Source organism: Hermetia illucens, chromosome 4 (genome assembly GCF_905115235.1).
Source record: "Hermetia illucens chromosome 4, iHerIll2.2.curated.20191125, whole genome shotgun sequence".
Taxonomy (NCBI): domain Eukaryota; kingdom Metazoa; phylum Arthropoda; class Insecta; order Diptera; family Stratiomyidae; genus Hermetia; species Hermetia illucens.
Window position 1 is genome coordinate 123624047 of NC_051852.1, and position 17136 is coordinate 123641182.

Sequence of the window (17136 nt, forward strand, 5' to 3'; positions counted from 1 at the left end):
AACTAAAGGGGCACTGGTGGTGGTGGCCGGTGGTAGGTCAATGGGAGAATCCGTGGAGTACTCCCCGCAACATCGAGCACGTATGCAGAATGGTGTACTTCTGCATGGTTTGAACCAGACTGTGCGAAAGTCCCAGGACATCAAGGGAAGCCGTGAGGGATTTAGGTACAATACCTGTAGCTGACAATATTATGGGAACTACAACCACCCGCTCGAGACGCCAAATTTCTTTGATTTCCCGAGCCAATGGCTCATAGTTCACCTTCTTCTCCACGTATTTCCGTTCAATGTTGCTATTATGGGGGATAGCAACATCAATAATATACGCGGAGCGACCCGTCTTGTCAACTAAGAGTACGTCAGGCTTATTGTGTGCGGTATGGCGATCAGTCAGAACTTTCCGGTCCCAATACATGCTGTAAGCAGAACTATCAAGTACTGCTTGCGGCTCATATCGGTAAACCGGACATGTTCCCATGATCAGCCCATGCTTATATGCAAGGTTTTGATGGATAACCTTACATACAGCATTATGCCTGGTGATGTATTGCACCGGTGCCATAACAGTACAGCGAGAAATGAGATGGTCCAACGTCTCTAACGCCGAACCACACATTCTGCACTGGTCGTTCTCCACCCGTTCTTTCATGATGAGCTTTTTATAAGCTCGGGTGGCGACCACGCCATCCTGAATGGCACACATTAACCCCTCCGTCTCAGCAAAGAGCTCTCCAGCACACAACCATCTGTTCGACAGATGCAAATCGACAAATGGCTGCCAAAGACAATTCACGTGTTTACCGTGCATTGCCTTCGACTTCCATTCATCGATCCGCTCTTGGTCCGACTTCACCCCACTCAAAGGATTGAAAGATCGATCCTTCAAGTTAAGTGGAGTCAGTCCACAGTCTGCCTTACAGACAGCCGCATGCAAGGGACTCGCCTGCTCTTTGCTGTAAAAATAAGCGCGCAGCGAGTCGACTTGGCGATGATGTTGTGCCGCCACGTCAACCACGCCCCTACCTCCAATGTCACGAGGCAGGTTCATCCGCTCCATGGCAGACTTTGGGTGATGCATTCGGAATTTGGACATAGTTGTCCGTATCCGCCGCTGGACGTTTTCCAGGTCGGTCTTCGTCCACGGCAATATTCCGAATGCATAAGCCAGTGAAGGGATAGCGAATACATTCAACGCGCTTATTTTATTCTTCCCCGAGAGATGCGATTTCAGCACCAGCTTTACACGTCGCAGGATTTCGGACAGCAGAGCTTCCTTCAGATCACCAACTCGAGCATGGGTTCCTTGCAGAATTCCTAGGTACTTGTAGAAGTCTGTCTCGGTCATAGCTTCGATGTGGAGGTCGCCAATGCTATGTCCGGTATGCGGCTCGTGATGACCTTTGCGGATGGCTTGGATTCGACACTTGTCTAATCCAAACTCCATCCGAATATCACGGCTGAACATGTCTATTATTCGCAACAGACTTCTAAGATGGTTGTCAGTACCAGCATACAGCTTGATATCATCTAGGTACATCAAGTGTGCCAGTTCGCACTTAGCACGTAGGCCATACTTTATTGCAAAACCATGCCCTCTAGCATCATTCAGTAGCCATGAAAGGGAGTTCAGTGCCATACAAAACCAAAGAGGACTCAATGAATCCCCCTGGAAGATGCCCCTCCGTATACGGATGGGCTCTGAGATGTTAGCACCCTCAGATGTACGGACTGATAAGGTGGTATGCCACCCTTCCATGACTGTCGCCAAAAACTTTATTAGTTTCGGATCAATGCGATACAGATGTACGATGTCGATTAGCCAGGTATGCGGAACGCTATCAAAAGCCTTGGCATAATCGATATAGCAACTGAAGAGGTTTCTTTGGCCTCTAGTTGCTTGTCCTACAACTACCGAGTCGATAATGAGTTGCTCTTTGCAAACCCCTTGACCCAACTCGGCAGCTCTTCTGCTCCTCGGACAGAATGTTGTTGGTCTCGAGGTGCGCATTGATCCTTCCACTAATAATGGACGTGATGAATTTGTAGAGGGTTGGTAAGCAAGTGATCGGTCTTGTGTCTGCGGGGTCCTGCACCTTGTCCTTCTTAGGGATGAGGTAGGTAATCCCCGCAGTGAGGAAAGGTGGAAATTCCTCCGGCCGACTCATGACCTCATTTATACTGCGTGCCAACCGACTGTGTATGCTGGTAAATTTCTTATACCAGAAATTCTGCACCCGATCCAGACCTGGGCCCCTCCAGTTCTTCGAGCTGTTTATGACTCGTCGAACTTCCTCTTCGGTAACATCCGCAAAATTCATGCCAGCTGTATTGGTATGGCGGGTGCCTTCGGCGGTGATCCACTCAGCATGCTCAGCATGCTGGGCAGGTAACCCCCAAAGTCCACCCCAATACTCTTTCGCTTCCGTCACCGAGAACTGTATTGTCTGGGCGCTAGTTACAGCAGCGACATATCAGCACACAGTCGAGATGCAATCTCGTCATTGATTTGAGATAGAATTCCCGGAGTTGCTGGAGATGCATAGAGCCTGGGAATACCTGGTCTATGCAAAGGATCCATATCCGAGAATTCTATACACGCTCTTTAGAATTCGTCCCGAACCTCAGCGGAAACCTCAGCTGGACGGTGGAGAAGAGTGCTTCGGCGAGTAGTGAACCTGTTGCCTGCAGTGCGGCGTGGTGTTGTTGATGCTGCCGCCTCTGCCCCTATCGACTCTCGGTCACCAGTTTCCCCGATGACCTCAAGTCGAACACGTTCCCTGATGGTGGCCGGGATTGTGTCGCTGCGAGTAATAAAGCGGTACTGGTCTGCGACTCGCTGCACAGTCACGTGCGCGAATTACGGGAAACGCTCGACGAATCTCTGGTGCAACAAGGGGCGGTAAGATGTTGTACCCGCCCCCGCCGTTATTTCGTAGTAGGAGCGGATGATGAAGAGGTTCATTTCTTCAGTCCATTTCATCCGCTTCCTACGCGAACCTGCTGAAGTGGTCGCCACAGATTGTGGCGAAACAGCTGCAGCAGGCGGAGCTGTGCTCCTGGTCGTCGTGGCGCCTAGACGTCGAACCGCCCCACGACTAGCGGTTTCGACGCCGTGCTGTCCATTACGAGAGCCCGACCCAGTCACCAAGTCAGACGACTCCCGCCGGTTATCCGTACCGGACCTTAAATTTCTCCTTCTTCTCATTATTGGTGGTGCATTTTATCCCTAGCTGCCAGGTGTTGAGATAGCTTCCTTAGTGAGTAATCTGCAAGACTGCAAAGTTCCTGCACTTTCCTCACCTACCCCCTGAGACGCTGCGGTGGCGTACAGCCATTCAGACTGAAGCTATCCATCCCTCCTCCTTTCACAACCGGGCTTGGGACCGGCTTCGGCGGAGTTTGTTTATTGTTATTATTTTAGGATATTGTTTTTGTTGTATTACCCCGTGAATTCATTTTTTTGCTTCTTTCGCTAATTTCTGAAGGCTACTTGTTTATTTCCTCTTAAAAGGCACTAAAACTTCCTTCATGAGTTTACACTAACTTTTCGATTTGAGAATCCTTTCACCTTTCCCCCCTTTCCCCTATCTCTCATTTGCTTTAACGATCGTACAATAAGTATGGGGGGTATCTTCAATAAACATTAGCCGGAAGATGTTGAAGTAGGGAGGGGACTCTAAGGAATGATCTGCCGTGTAGGTAGCTTCCGTTTTTATTAGGGGATACGAAGCACAAGTTTTCTGGGTCCACACCCGCAGTAAAGCCAGCATTTATTTTTGTTTTACAAATTCAGCTCTGACTACCTTCTCTGTTGTACGCACTTCTCTCTGAAAAGGCTATGTCGATTGACACGAAATTTGGTGGAGGTGGAAACTATGAATGTTCACATGCATATGTAACGGGTTACATCCTTCTCCATTGAGTTTAAACAAAAGAAGGTAGTAACCTTTTTTCACCAAATGTGTGTAGTCGTATGGGGTAACAAATGAAAGGTCTCGATTAGTATTCTCCAAAGCCGCTCTTAATTTTGACATTTGTTGGAAAAAGGGAGAATGCGGCGATTATTTCTTTCATGGAGCATGGACCACTCTCAGAAACAATCCAACCGAAAAATCTGAAAGAAATGAGAAAGCTGCCTCCATAAGGTATCCAGGCGTTAATGTTAGTATATTATTATGTTTTCGGAAAATCGACTATAAAGCCCCCATAAGTTTACCCTGGGGTCAAGAAAATATGTAGTAATATAGTGTAAAGCATGATATTCCCATCGAAGCCATACTATTGCTGTCAAGGTCACAGCATCTTAAATTTGTTTATTCCGTATTAACCTACTGCAACCCAAAACGCTAAATACCAGTACGACACCAAAGTAGTTTAACATGTTGAATGCATATACTATACGAACTACGTACAAACGATCTATACTTAAATACACTTCCAGAAGAAATACACAAAACCTTTGATACCCAAAGCCTCGAGCTTCCGATTTTCGACTTGTATAGATTAGTTGACATGGTTGGGAACGATATATTGGATCGATTTGGCTCAAATTTTGACAATTGGTGTACACATGTATGCTATATTCCATACCGAAATTATGAATATTTATTAATATTGAACCCTTTTATAAGCGGCATGAAAAATTATCTAAATATTAGAAATGCTGCAATTTAGTCAGTTTTCCACCTGAAATTCTTGATTCTGATACGGCCTGTGGGAGCTAAGTAATATAATACTTCAATTTCCTTTTTGGCAGAGTTTTCAGAGTTGAGATGTCTTGTCAACCAATTAAAAAAGTGATTTCTTGAAGCGGCCGTATCATAGCAATATTGCTAAGCAAATTAATTTTTACTTTCTCGTGTAATTTAATATGTGTACTTTGTTGTGTTAAAAGGATATAATGCGTAAATAATTTTTTTTTCTTCAAAAAATGACATCAAGGGTTAGAATTTCCAAAAGGATTCACTCTGCTGCAATTAGATATTTATATTAGATATTTTTTTGCTATTGTAATGGCTCCCTCCAGATGATCATTTTGATCATCTTCCAGAAGAAAGGGGAGACATTCCGTAAGAGTTACTAGTTAATACAAGTGTCACGTGCTGTATTGTTATAAAGTCTTAGAGCAATTTGAAGTCCAGAGCGAAGTCTGCTAGAGCTGCATTCTCCCACCGATACTTTTTTCAGATTTAGTTGATAAAATTATAGTGATCCACGCGCATAGACCTAAAAATACTATTCATCAAATAATATACATTTTGTAAATGTACTACCCCCCTTAAGTTCCTCCTAGATTCGTACAGTGATATAGCTTTTAATATGATCCTTCATATTGCGAAATTTGGTGGAAACCTTACTATTATTTACTAATAAAGTTAAAGTTAAATTATATACATATATACATTACAAGTTCCGCGGCTTTGCAACATTGGGTGGTCTGTCGTTTACCTTTTCCGGGTTCCATCTGCCAGGAGGGTGCATTCAATAATATGTAATCTTCCTATTTATGTTTTTTTTTCCATTATAACACGCCTTGGCTTTCTCAATTACCCCTCTCAATTGCCTAATTCCTATCCTGACATTCCTTTAGATCCAACATTGAAAATAGTTAATTTTAATTTTTTTTTAAAAATCTAACAATTGGTAGCTTTCCCGTGAACTCAAAAATCCATTTTGATTTAAACAAATTTCAATTTGAATTTAATAGAATTCTTTAATTCCACCATACGTTGACCGGCAAAAATGTACGTTGACCTTTTTTGCTGGTACCTAAACTTGCTGGTTGACCTGGAGTGGAGCGAATATGCACTTTGGCATGCAAGAGTTTGAGTTGGTTTTTGTTTTCGCTGAAGTCTAAGGCTAGGGTCAGTAGAATCAGACATGAACGGAACCGGGACTCGTTAATAGAATGGACGGCTGATCAGCTGGACAGAGGGGAGATCGTTTTTGATTTCAGAAGTTAGGTGTATTAGATTTGATCGTGTTGTGCATTTAGCTGAGTTTTCGATTAGGGGTCATTAAAATCCTATAAGAAAGGAACTTTAAAGGTTCCTACTGGAATGAATTGTTTGGGGAAATGAGTGACAGCGTTTTGAGTGTGCCATCTTTAGTGGAGAGATTGGAAACACTAATTCGAAAACCAATATCAACAGTGCTCGAAGACTTGCTCAAAAGAAATTCCTTAAAAAATTCAGTTCGTTTCAAATTACGCTAAATTTAATGTTGAAAAGTTACACAAGTTGATAGTTTAACTCGACAATGATCATCCTACAAAATGTACTAATTTTTAAAACCCGTCTCCACTCCTTCGAGGGTGTGGCCAGAAAGAAAGCATGATTCCCTCCGGGCCACGTGCCCGGCCGCCTGATGTGTTGTTTATTCTCTTATTCTCAATTTTCGCTTATATTATTTTGATTGGTTACTTAATTTTTTATTTTGACTTAAATAAAATATCATAGTATGAAATTCAACTAAATTTCTTTAATTTGAGGACTTCTTTTTCTGCCCCCCTCCCTTTTAAACCCCACAAAACTCTCTCTACAAACGGGCAATCTCCAATATAATGGCCTGAGGATGCCAATGCAGGTAGGGAACCTCGAAGGCCTCCCCCCCCCCCCCCCCATCATACATTTAAGGCAGGAAAAATATCAATCGAGGATATGATCCGTCGTGGATCTTCTTTTTCGATTGCATCACTCAGGTCCGGAGTTTTATGGCTCCACGCGTGCGGTCGAGTAGTTTTTTTATTTTGATTTTGCAGTTTTAGTTCGCGTGTTGGTCATTCGGTAGCCTTGCGCGAATCCTCCTGTTTGCTTATATTTCAAGATCCAGCGCAGGAAGAACACGTGAATTCCGGTAAAATGACACGTGAGGGATCAAAGTTTTCGAAGGACCCCCCAAGCCCCACATTCTCGAGCCTGGCTAGAACAGAGGCGCTGACGTGTCGACGGAGCACTTCGATGGTACTTCAATATTTGTGGGCGGACCTTCACGGTCAATTTCGCCATCATTTTAGATTTTTGGGATAGCTTTCCCCTTTTGGTCGTCTCGGGCCACTTAAAATAGTTTTTTGACCACGATAATCCCATTTTACCATTACAGTGTATAAATAAAAGCACCAGATTTATTCAGAAGCTCTAGGCTATCATAAAGTTTTATCTGCGTCGTGCGTTGGACGTGGTGATCAGAAAAGAGAAAAGGGAGTGGATAGGCTACACATTAAAAAAGAGGGGCTATAACTCCATTGCCGGTTATCCCATGCAATGGAACCCCCTGACGAGAAATACGTGGGGTGGAATTATAGCGGAGGAGTGTACAATTCTGGGAAAATCGTGGGGTGAGCCGAAGCACATTACGAGGAATCGAAACTGATGGCGCGAAGATGTGACTGATGTATTACGCCCCGCATGGCGGCTTAGCGCGATTAACTAACTAAATTTGGGGGATTTCTAATAGTTCCTACACTAAACGGGACCAACTCTTTCACCAGATCAATTCTTTCAAATAAAACAAACTGAAATACATATCTGAGAAGATGAACAAAATCATTAACCTTAAGGACCAAATTTTGTTTATTATTTCAATTAATTTAAAGCAAGCCGTCTCTAGTGAATATTCTTAATGTTGTCCAAACATTTTTAGCTTCTGAGTAAAATGGAAAATGTGCCTATGAATGGGTTAGATGCACCCTTTTTCAAAACTCGCTTGAATTTGCTCACCATGTCCTGAGGATTTAGCTGTACTGATGAATAAAACATTTCCTACTATCCTCGCCCCTTGTTTTCCTTGGCCTGAAAAAGAAGAAAGGTATTTGGACTGTGATAATAATAACATCCCCATTAGTGGCCAAAACATGAACAAGGTCTATCTAGACATTCCGTTTATTTTACTGGTAGTGTCGATTTTGCGCTATGTCTGAATAGTATTGTACTTAATTGGCCTTTGTTAGCTACTTCATGTAAAAGTTTAAGTGAATTCACATCAGGACTCTGAGCCAACAACAACAGCTCGTAAGTATCCTTGTTGTTCTTCAATCGACAATTAAAATTATTGGATGAAATGAGGTTCTTCTTGTACATACTTGTATTTGAACTATGATGAGGTTGGCGCTTAGAAGAAAATATTAAGAAATTGTTATCTTTTCCAATCACATCTAATTTTAGCTTAATTTCATTGTTCATATTAGTTGTTTGTGCTTTTGCTTACATTCTACATATGTAGGTCACCATGGTAAGGGAAAAAAAAGGATCAACTACCTGTGGAGCTAGAAATGAACAACGTTTCGAACTTGATTAAGTTTGGAAACCGCCTTGAAAAAAATTGAATTCTGGAATCCAATCTAAGGGTACTAGCTCGGTAATGTTGGATATAATCTGCGTAGAGTGACCTTGGCCTATTTTCCTAAATCATACTTTGAAAGATACCAATACCAAATTGTGTCATTGCCACGGTCAAAGCTCAATATAGTTTGGAATTAATGTTCAGTTGAATGCCTTCCTTTTGTGTTTACATATTTATGTATGAAAAGCACGGAATACATCAGAAAAGAAACCCATTAGAGCAAGCAATGGATTCAAATTGAATTTAAATATTTCTGAAGTATGCGACACAGATATTCGGACAGAAAGTATCTTTGTTAAGTGAAAAATGAAACCAACAGTATATTGTCATCTACCTAAGAGTATTTAGCGGAAATTAAAAGTTGATTTTCATGGAGGTCAGACGGCGCCATTCAAATAATTTGCACAATGTCCTTTCGATATAGGCTTGCCCTAGAGACGCTTTGGATATTAATTCGGGCATTTGTATAAATGTTAATGTTGTTACGTGTTGTAATCTGCCCCATTATACTCTACATATACTGTTCCAGTAGTTGCATACTCGGTTCCTTTTGTATTATCATATTTTCATCCGTAATACAGCATAAAATTCACAGCGAAAACGAGTGAGTAAAGGCCAAAGGTAACTTTTTACATATTCATTGGCCCTACAAACCTCTCATTGTAGCTTCTGTCGAAATGTGTGCTTGTGGTTGTTGCAACAATATCAAACCTTGTTCGTAGGATGTACATACGTGTTCTCATATATATTTACTTTTTTCCTTCAACTGCCATCGCCATTATGGAACATGCAAATTATCACGTGTACAAGCCTCTCTTGCCTCAAATCTAGCTCATTTTACCCGATTTCGTCTTGCATACGCTTACGCTTACGCTTCTGAATAGTTATTTGCAGTCTTTTCCATTTGCCATCAATGCTCACTTTAAAATATTAACCTTTCAACCTATTAATGTCCCTTGAATTTTTCATGAATCTTGAACTGGAAATTAACGAATTAATTACGTGTACATTTCATGGCTTGTTGCCGCGGCAAAATTAAATTCAAATTATATATCGTTACTCCATGACTGTGTACTTTTTCTCTGATATTTGAACAGAAATATGGACAATATTTGAAACTTTTCCACTTTAACTCATTTTAATACTAAGTGGATTGTTTGGGATTTTTAATTGCTCAGAACATTGTTTTATTGTTGGTGGAAGGACAGCGTAATGATGTTATTTGAATATTTCAAAGACGCATTTTTAATGAGGGCCTTTTTTTGTTTGTGTACTTGCAGATCGTCGACATACAACAGTACCTGCTGCGGCCCGAAGGGCAATTCGGCAAAGACAGAACCTCGTCGGAATCTTCGTCCTCGCCTACACAAAATGAAGCTCCCGCGAATTCCGAACTTTCCTTAGCGATAGCTCAAAGAGCAGATAAAACACTTAAGGAAGCTATTGAACATGTAAGTTTGTTAGTTTATTTTTTATTTAGTTTAAATATAAAATAAAATAAACGCAAGTCATCTTTATTATGAAAAAAATATTCTCAACTTGGTAAGAACTTAATAATTCTTTCAAATATTTTAAGTATCTTTTACCACAATTTTTATGTTCTAATCGAAATGCACCTTGCAAAATGTGACTATTGGAGATACAAAATTGAATATATCTAGATGTATTACAGATTCATACAAAAAAAAAACAAATATAAAAAAATAGTCATTCATAGTCTTTAAAGTCTCTGATTGTGAACCAGGAAAAGATACTTTGCAAGAAAATTTAACAATCTTTTTTCATTTGAAAAGTAAAAAAACATAACTACTGAAACTTTCGGGTTATTGGTCGACACTTATGATAAATATATTTTATACAAAAACCGTATGGACAGTGGTTTTATCGCTTTAGAGTTGGTAGGTATCAGTGGCCGCTCCGGGGAGCCCAATTAGCGCTGTGATGCGCCGTTTTGATGCCACAAATTCCTAAGCTCATGACTGCTTTTATGGGAATAGGTAGGCAGAGTCTAGCCGGCTCGGATCTTCAGAGCCGAAGGAAAGTAGCTCTCCCACCATGCAGCTAGAAATCTTTCTGAGGTCCCCAAAGAATGGTTTACCCAGTGTCCGTAGCCTGACTCTAGGTAGAGCTGGGCATTCGCAGAAAAAGTGCATAGTCCACCCTAAGAATCCCATTGTCGATTATTAGGGTGATATCAAGGACTTTCTCTCAACCGTCACAGTTCTCCGAGTAGAGGAAATGGAAGGTCGGTGTACTGCCCCAGTTACACACCGATAAGTTTGAAGTAATAATAAAATCGTCAGTCCCCGTCGGACAATCGATCGTCATCTCCTCCAACAGCTCGTTGGCGGCGTAGATTGAATCTAGGTCATCGTCCGGTTTTGCAGAGCGGAACACTTTTACCTTTGTATTCCTAACTCCGAACTGCACTTTATAGTCGACCTTTTCTAGTGCCTTCAGGCACTCTTTGCTTATACGGAGTAGTAAAGGTTGGCTGTTTGTCTTCGGTTCCTCCTCCTTGATAACAACCCAGTCGTGCATGGGAATCCCGGGGTTTTGAAGGTGCAGGAATTGGACGAGGTTGTCCTTATCCATGTGGATCTTCGGCAACCAGATGAGAGCAACCGGTCTCTTGGGAATCTCGTCGTAAGAGATGACCTTGAGGTTTACGTCCTCCCAAGCGTCGCTGATCTTAACGACGCACGAACCGGGAAAGTCCCTAGAGAACTGGTCCACGCAAGCTATAACGTGGAACCCACGGACTACCTGAGAGAAATCAAAGCAGGGGATGAGTCCTGCGTGTTTGCCTTCGGTGTCCAAGAGATGCTCAAAGACCATCCCCGACTGCTTAGCCTTACCACTAGTCCACACCTCCGGCGTTGCTTCGCCGCTAGCAGAATCACCATCCGCCAGCACCACACATAAGTGGCTCCTGGTCACGTCGCTGAAGGGTTTCGCAGTTCGTGGCCCGTCGGCTGACTGTTGCTGCGCAATTTTCTTCGGATGTTGCGATCGATTGCGTTTCAGAGCGATAGGTTTCGCCTTCTGCTCGTCTGCCAGACATTTGCTATTGTGTTCGTCAACAATCGCCTGGTATTTAGCGAGGCCTTTTTAATCCCGCTCGTCGACAGTACCGGCAGCACAGCAGTAGCAATCTTGCTGAGAATATGCATGGCCTTCTGGTGCTGGCGCTTAAGCAGGACACCAATGGACCTTCGCTCCTTAACCGGTTTCCGGCGACTGACGTTCTTGTTGGTTTTCAATTTCGAGGAATCCCCCCCGACGTTGAGGGTTTCTGGTTAGGCGTACTATGTCAGGTACTCGCTACATCAAGTTTGACGGCAGTGGATTCCGTGTTCCGCTTCGTTCCGGGAGGTCCCTGCAGTTGGTTTCAGCTACGGCTGGCACCGAGTGTACTGCTCTTGACGGCTACTGTCTACTGACTGGATGCCTGGCAGGCCCGGCCACCAGGGTAAGGGTGTCATTTGAAATTGAATATGACCAAGGTGTTCAGAGTTCTCATAAAGACCAAGCTCCCCATTGGCCACGCAATTCTAGGCGTATGCTGTTCCATGTTGGCTTAGGGTCCTATTAGTATCTTCTCCAGTGCAGGGAGGACGATCCCCGGGTCCGGTTACTTCGGTCCGTCCCCCCGCCAGATCTACTTGCCTCTAACGCATGACCAGCAGACAAGCAGATCCTCGTCAGTTGGATGAGCCTAGTTCCAGCCCGGCCCTACACACTTTTGGTCCGTCCGAAGACGGCTTTCAGCGGTCACCACGAGGAGGTCGTGTGAGGACCTGAAGCATAATCAGACCAGGTCACCGCTTTTACAAGTCGGAATACCGGAATCTCGCGCACATCTGAATATTTCAACGTCTTGATTTTCCTACTTTACTCTCTTAAGTACTCATTGGCCATTACTCAAGGACTAATAAGGTTTGATATGTACTTGATGAATAATATGATGAACTACTTTTGTTCACCGGTAAACATTTTATTTTGTTTACTTTTTCTAAAAGTTGATATTTCGGGAACAACTTATTCCCTTCATCATTATGCTTCTTTTTAACGATTTGGACACCCAAATGGGGTTTTTAATGGATAATCCTATGCAAGTAGAAACGTTAGGCACCTGATTTGTTTTGTATATGTCAAACAGTTAAGTCATCTATGGCTGTCATTAAAGCTTGTTTCTTTACTCGTAACTAATTTACCATCCCTTGATAATGTTCCCACATAAAATAGTTAGGCAAATATCCTATTTTCAACTGTAACATCTCGTGCGTACCAATTCTATTTAATTATTTTCCCGACTTACATCTCAAATGTTAATTTTTTTATAAAAAATTAGTGATCATATCCTTCTTCAAACCAGTCAGAGAATCAACCAGATAATTATAAACGACCTAAATTACACATTGGACAATTAAATATAATTATAATCGTTGCTTGGGTGGCTGCGGTTTATCACTTGATATATCATAGAGTCATAGCAGTAGATACGAATGTATCTTAATGGACATCATCGGACAGTTACTATACCTCATCTCCTGTAAACCATGATTGCCACAGACACCAGGTAAGGTATCTCATTCCGTATCTGGTATTGGCAGGAATCATGTAATCATACCCGACATAATTATGAACGTTAACTTTTGTTGGTACCGCGATAATAGACGATGCATTTATGTAGACGTCTAATGGCACCTTTATGATTACTACAATACATTTTCGATAAATGTTGGAAATTGTGAAATAAACGCGGTTTTAAAGTTGAAAGTGCCGTACTCACATGAAAAATTTTAATTATGGTTTTATAATTAAGCAAAAAGTATGCCTGTATTAGAAGTGGGCTGGTTTATAGATTGTTCAATTTTAGTGCATTAATTTATTACCTTTTTTACGAAAGTGCATTTGGTTTTTTAATGTTTTACTTAAAGGAAAGCAAACCGTTTTTATTTCCTAAGAAGTAAGGATAACAGACGAGGGGGCATTTCGGACTTTGTTTGGGTTAAAACCAGGGTCAACAGACTACGGTCGACTAGTCACTTGACTTTACCGGGAAGTCTATAAGGGCAATATTTACAACAAGAGGCGACGAAGTAAGCCCTGCTTTGGTAAATATGACGCGAAAAAATTGTTAGGAATAGCAAATTGAACGACCCCGGGCCAACCCTGGTTGTTGTGCTCTTGATGACAATGATGATTTCAAACTTCATATTACTCAGAGTGAAATTATGCGGTGTTTCCAACGATTAATTAATTGAAATAATAAAACTTGTTGTTTCTTTTTCGTTGGTGTGGGTATTTATTCTTGCAAATACCGATATTTCGGGAACCACTTGTTCCCTTCATCAGTGCAAACAAGTTTGCTCATCTATAGACATTATGTTCTATTTATACTACTCTATACTATGATATTATAATTACGACTAAAAACTTATATCTAGGTCCTGAAAAAGAAAATAAATATTTAATTTAACTACCTAATAGCTAATGTATCTTAAAACTTATATCTAGGTCCTGAAAAAGAATATTTAATTCACTTCCTAATAGCTAATTTATCAATCCTAAAACAAGACGAGATTATTTCATTTCTAAACAATGGGGAATAGCAGTTACCCAAATCTGAGTTCAACCTAGTGTCAACCGGTTGTTTGTTGATGAACCAGCTTTCGTAAGCATCCAGTTGGTTAGTCTTTCTTACTTGCTTTAGGACTTTCAAGTCATCAGCGCTTACTTTATGGCCGCATTCGACCACATTCGTAAAGTAAGCGCTGATGAAGGGAACAAGTGGTTCCCGAAATATCGGTATTTGCAAGAATAAATACCCACACCAACGAAAAAGAAACAACAAGTTTTATTATTTCAATTCATATTACTCTCGAAAGTGACCAAATGCCTTACGGAGGAGAGTTTGTAACTCTTCCCTTCCAATTTCGATGAACTTCCATTTGGTAATTCTGCCAGGAAAATAAGTCAACACGTATTAAAATGAAGGAATTAAGGTCGGGAATATGCCAAATTCGGGGTTCAGCCGATTCTCTGCAAAGTTTTGAAGGTTTCATTCCACATCGTCTGACATATCCAAAAATTCGTATTTCTGCTGCCCATTTCTAAAAATTAGTGCTGCATTTTTGTAAAGATTATTGAAGTAGTGCAGTATGAGCATCCCATAATGAAAAGGAGTCTGCTGATTTACTTAGGCGTCAATGAAATCCCCCACAAGACTCCTTTGCAACTCAAGGTATCCCGCATTAACTCCCATATAGAAGATATGTAGGAGCCTACTTTTGACGAATCTAGTGGATCATTAATTACGGAACATAGAGGCGGTATTGCCTGGGTTGGACTATTGAAATAAGGGAAGCCTTGAATCCGAAACCTTTGAGCCTAGTAAATCTATCATGCCTAAAATACCGCATCCCTTTGGGCATTGATACCAGCTAAAGAATTAGTCTGTTGCTTTGTCATTAATTACTATTCTAGGAATGTTTACAATGAGGGGCGATGAGTTTGTGTCGCCAAGCTTTCGGCTGCTAGCAATGCGTGTAAATTTTCCGGATAATGTCACAAGGCCGCGCGCTTTCGGCCACTTGGTCTGACGGGAACCGCAGCCACCTCTTAAAATCGTAATATTATATCGAAGGTACTATATGTAAATGACCTATTTATTTTAAAAAAACCGATGTAACGTGATCGTTATGCACAACAGGGTAGGAGTCAAATTATATAAGAGCGCAGTTGCCTGAATGAGACGAAGATGCAACCGTGGACTAGATCAACCGAAATGATATGAGTGCCGATAGTTCTATTGTATCAGTATTAAATTGATCATGATCTCATACCAATAAGGTTTCCACATTTGAGCTATGCCATGAGTGACCAAACATGAACAGGTAGTCGGTTCTCTTGATTTATTTATCATCACCAATGGTGGCTCAATCGTTGTCTGACCTAGGCCTGCATAATCGAAAATTTGAGACTTCTTGATCTCATTTGAGGGTGGTGGAGTTCATTAACACCAAAAAAATTATTGGCATCGCGACTTTGCTCTATTGAAAGATATTGCTTTTGTAGACTCTTTCAGCATCTCCATCCATTCGGATCAACTGACCCGCCTAACGCAGCATGTTGAGCTTGATTTTATTCATGGTTGCACCTAAGATCGCTGATTGATTTAATGATTGGCATTACTCTCGCGTCTCAAAGAATATGGCCGATGGGTGGGCAACCCCAAGGGCACTTGGTCTGGGGAAGTCGTGTAGGAGCTGAGGGGCATTTCATGGCGCGTAGTTGTAGTTGTCGCACTATACCCCACCAAGGGGTGAATGGCAACCATACAAATATATATATAGAACTGGGTTATGACAGACACCTCGACCAATACTTTATATTCCGATTCTAGTAGTTGTTGGAGGCCAAAGCTCAATTCTCCCTGCAGCGCCATTAGAAAAGAACCAGTTTTAATTGGTAAATCACCAGTTAGAAACGGGTTTTGTACTCTCAGCTGAATTTAAGTCAACCTCCAATTAATTGAATTCTAAGGTATTTGGTCCTTGCTAGCTGTTTAACCTGGTAGTAACATGACAAGACTTCGTCTCGTTTAATTTAGTTTTTCCGAAAATGGATGTTGTGTTTGTAGATTGAAGGCAATCTTGTCAAACTTTGCCGAAAGCCTATCGACCGTCTAGTAAAATGACCGAATTATCCTTCAAAATTTCGATTTAATTTTTTCACCAACTGATGAACTGCAACTGCACCATATTTTTTCGTAGACTCAAATTGACGGAATGAATTGACTTTTATTATGGCCAAGTATTGCTGAAGTCTTGAAGGCGAAACACTTCCAAAATGTTTTGAAAAAATAGAATGCAATTTATGAGTCGGTGAAATGAATATATGGCATATTTATCCCCTTTCAGGATCTTGTACGAGTTGCAATTTTTGGATAGGATCCAAGACATAATAGGCTATGGAGTATGTACTTTAGATAAGCGGTAGAAAATTTAGGAAACTCTTTATTAACTGGTTCATTTTAATTATTTGGTAGACTTTAAAGCAGAATGGCTTACACGGTTCTTGTGACACAGCAAGAAAAATTATAGTTGAAAATTGGGGGAGATTTATTAGCCAGGTTAATTTTACTAAGAAATGTTGGCGAAGAATGATCATTTTCTTCTAACAAGAGGAAGTTGATAGCCTACTAACTATGCACCAGGCTTAAACACATCTCGTATGTGTAAGGAAAAAGCAACCATTTTGAGCATGCCTCTGCACTTTATTTAGGTCAAAAATCAAATCGTTTTTTAATGTCCTTTATAATAATAACAATAATCGTTGGCTCAACAATCCATTTGGACCTTGAAGTGTGTTAGAGCACTTCATTCAAGACCGCAACAGCACACTACAGTACACTGTAGGAGGCAATATGGTCAGCATTGCGCTCGCCCGAGATTATTACCCTGATTTGACTCACGTACTCATTCACAGCTGAGTTGACTGGTATCCGACGTGAAATCACGATAGAAATTCCACTCCCACCAGTGAAATTTGAACCGCGACCTTCCGTACGACACCCTTGTGCTCTAACCACTCCGTTATCCGGACATCCTTTATATTTTGTAGTCGGAACCCGATTTTCGGGAAGACATCTGATTTCAAACCAACAGTCATTACTTCGTGGGTGATCAGACCTTCTTTTGGGATATTTACCTCAGTTAGGCAAGAAGAACATCTATTAGAACATCGAGCTTATGATAAAGGACATCAGGTGGATATATGGGAATGCTC

General features: G+C 41.4%; 1 protein-coding gene across 2 annotated transcripts in view; it reads left to right on the forward strand.

The window, feature by feature from the left end:
- LOC119654801 (RNA-binding protein fusilli) overlaps positions 1 to 17136 on the forward strand; it is a 307177-nt gene that overhangs the window by 149382 nt on the left and 140659 nt on the right. For both annotated transcript variants that reach the window (XM_038060355.1, XM_038060354.1), the window contains exon 3: positions 9621 to 9791. In XM_038060355.1, coding sequence (XP_037916283.1) covers positions 9621 to 9791 — 171 coding nt within the window. The remainder of the gene's footprint in view (positions 1 to 9620; positions 9792 to 17136) is intronic.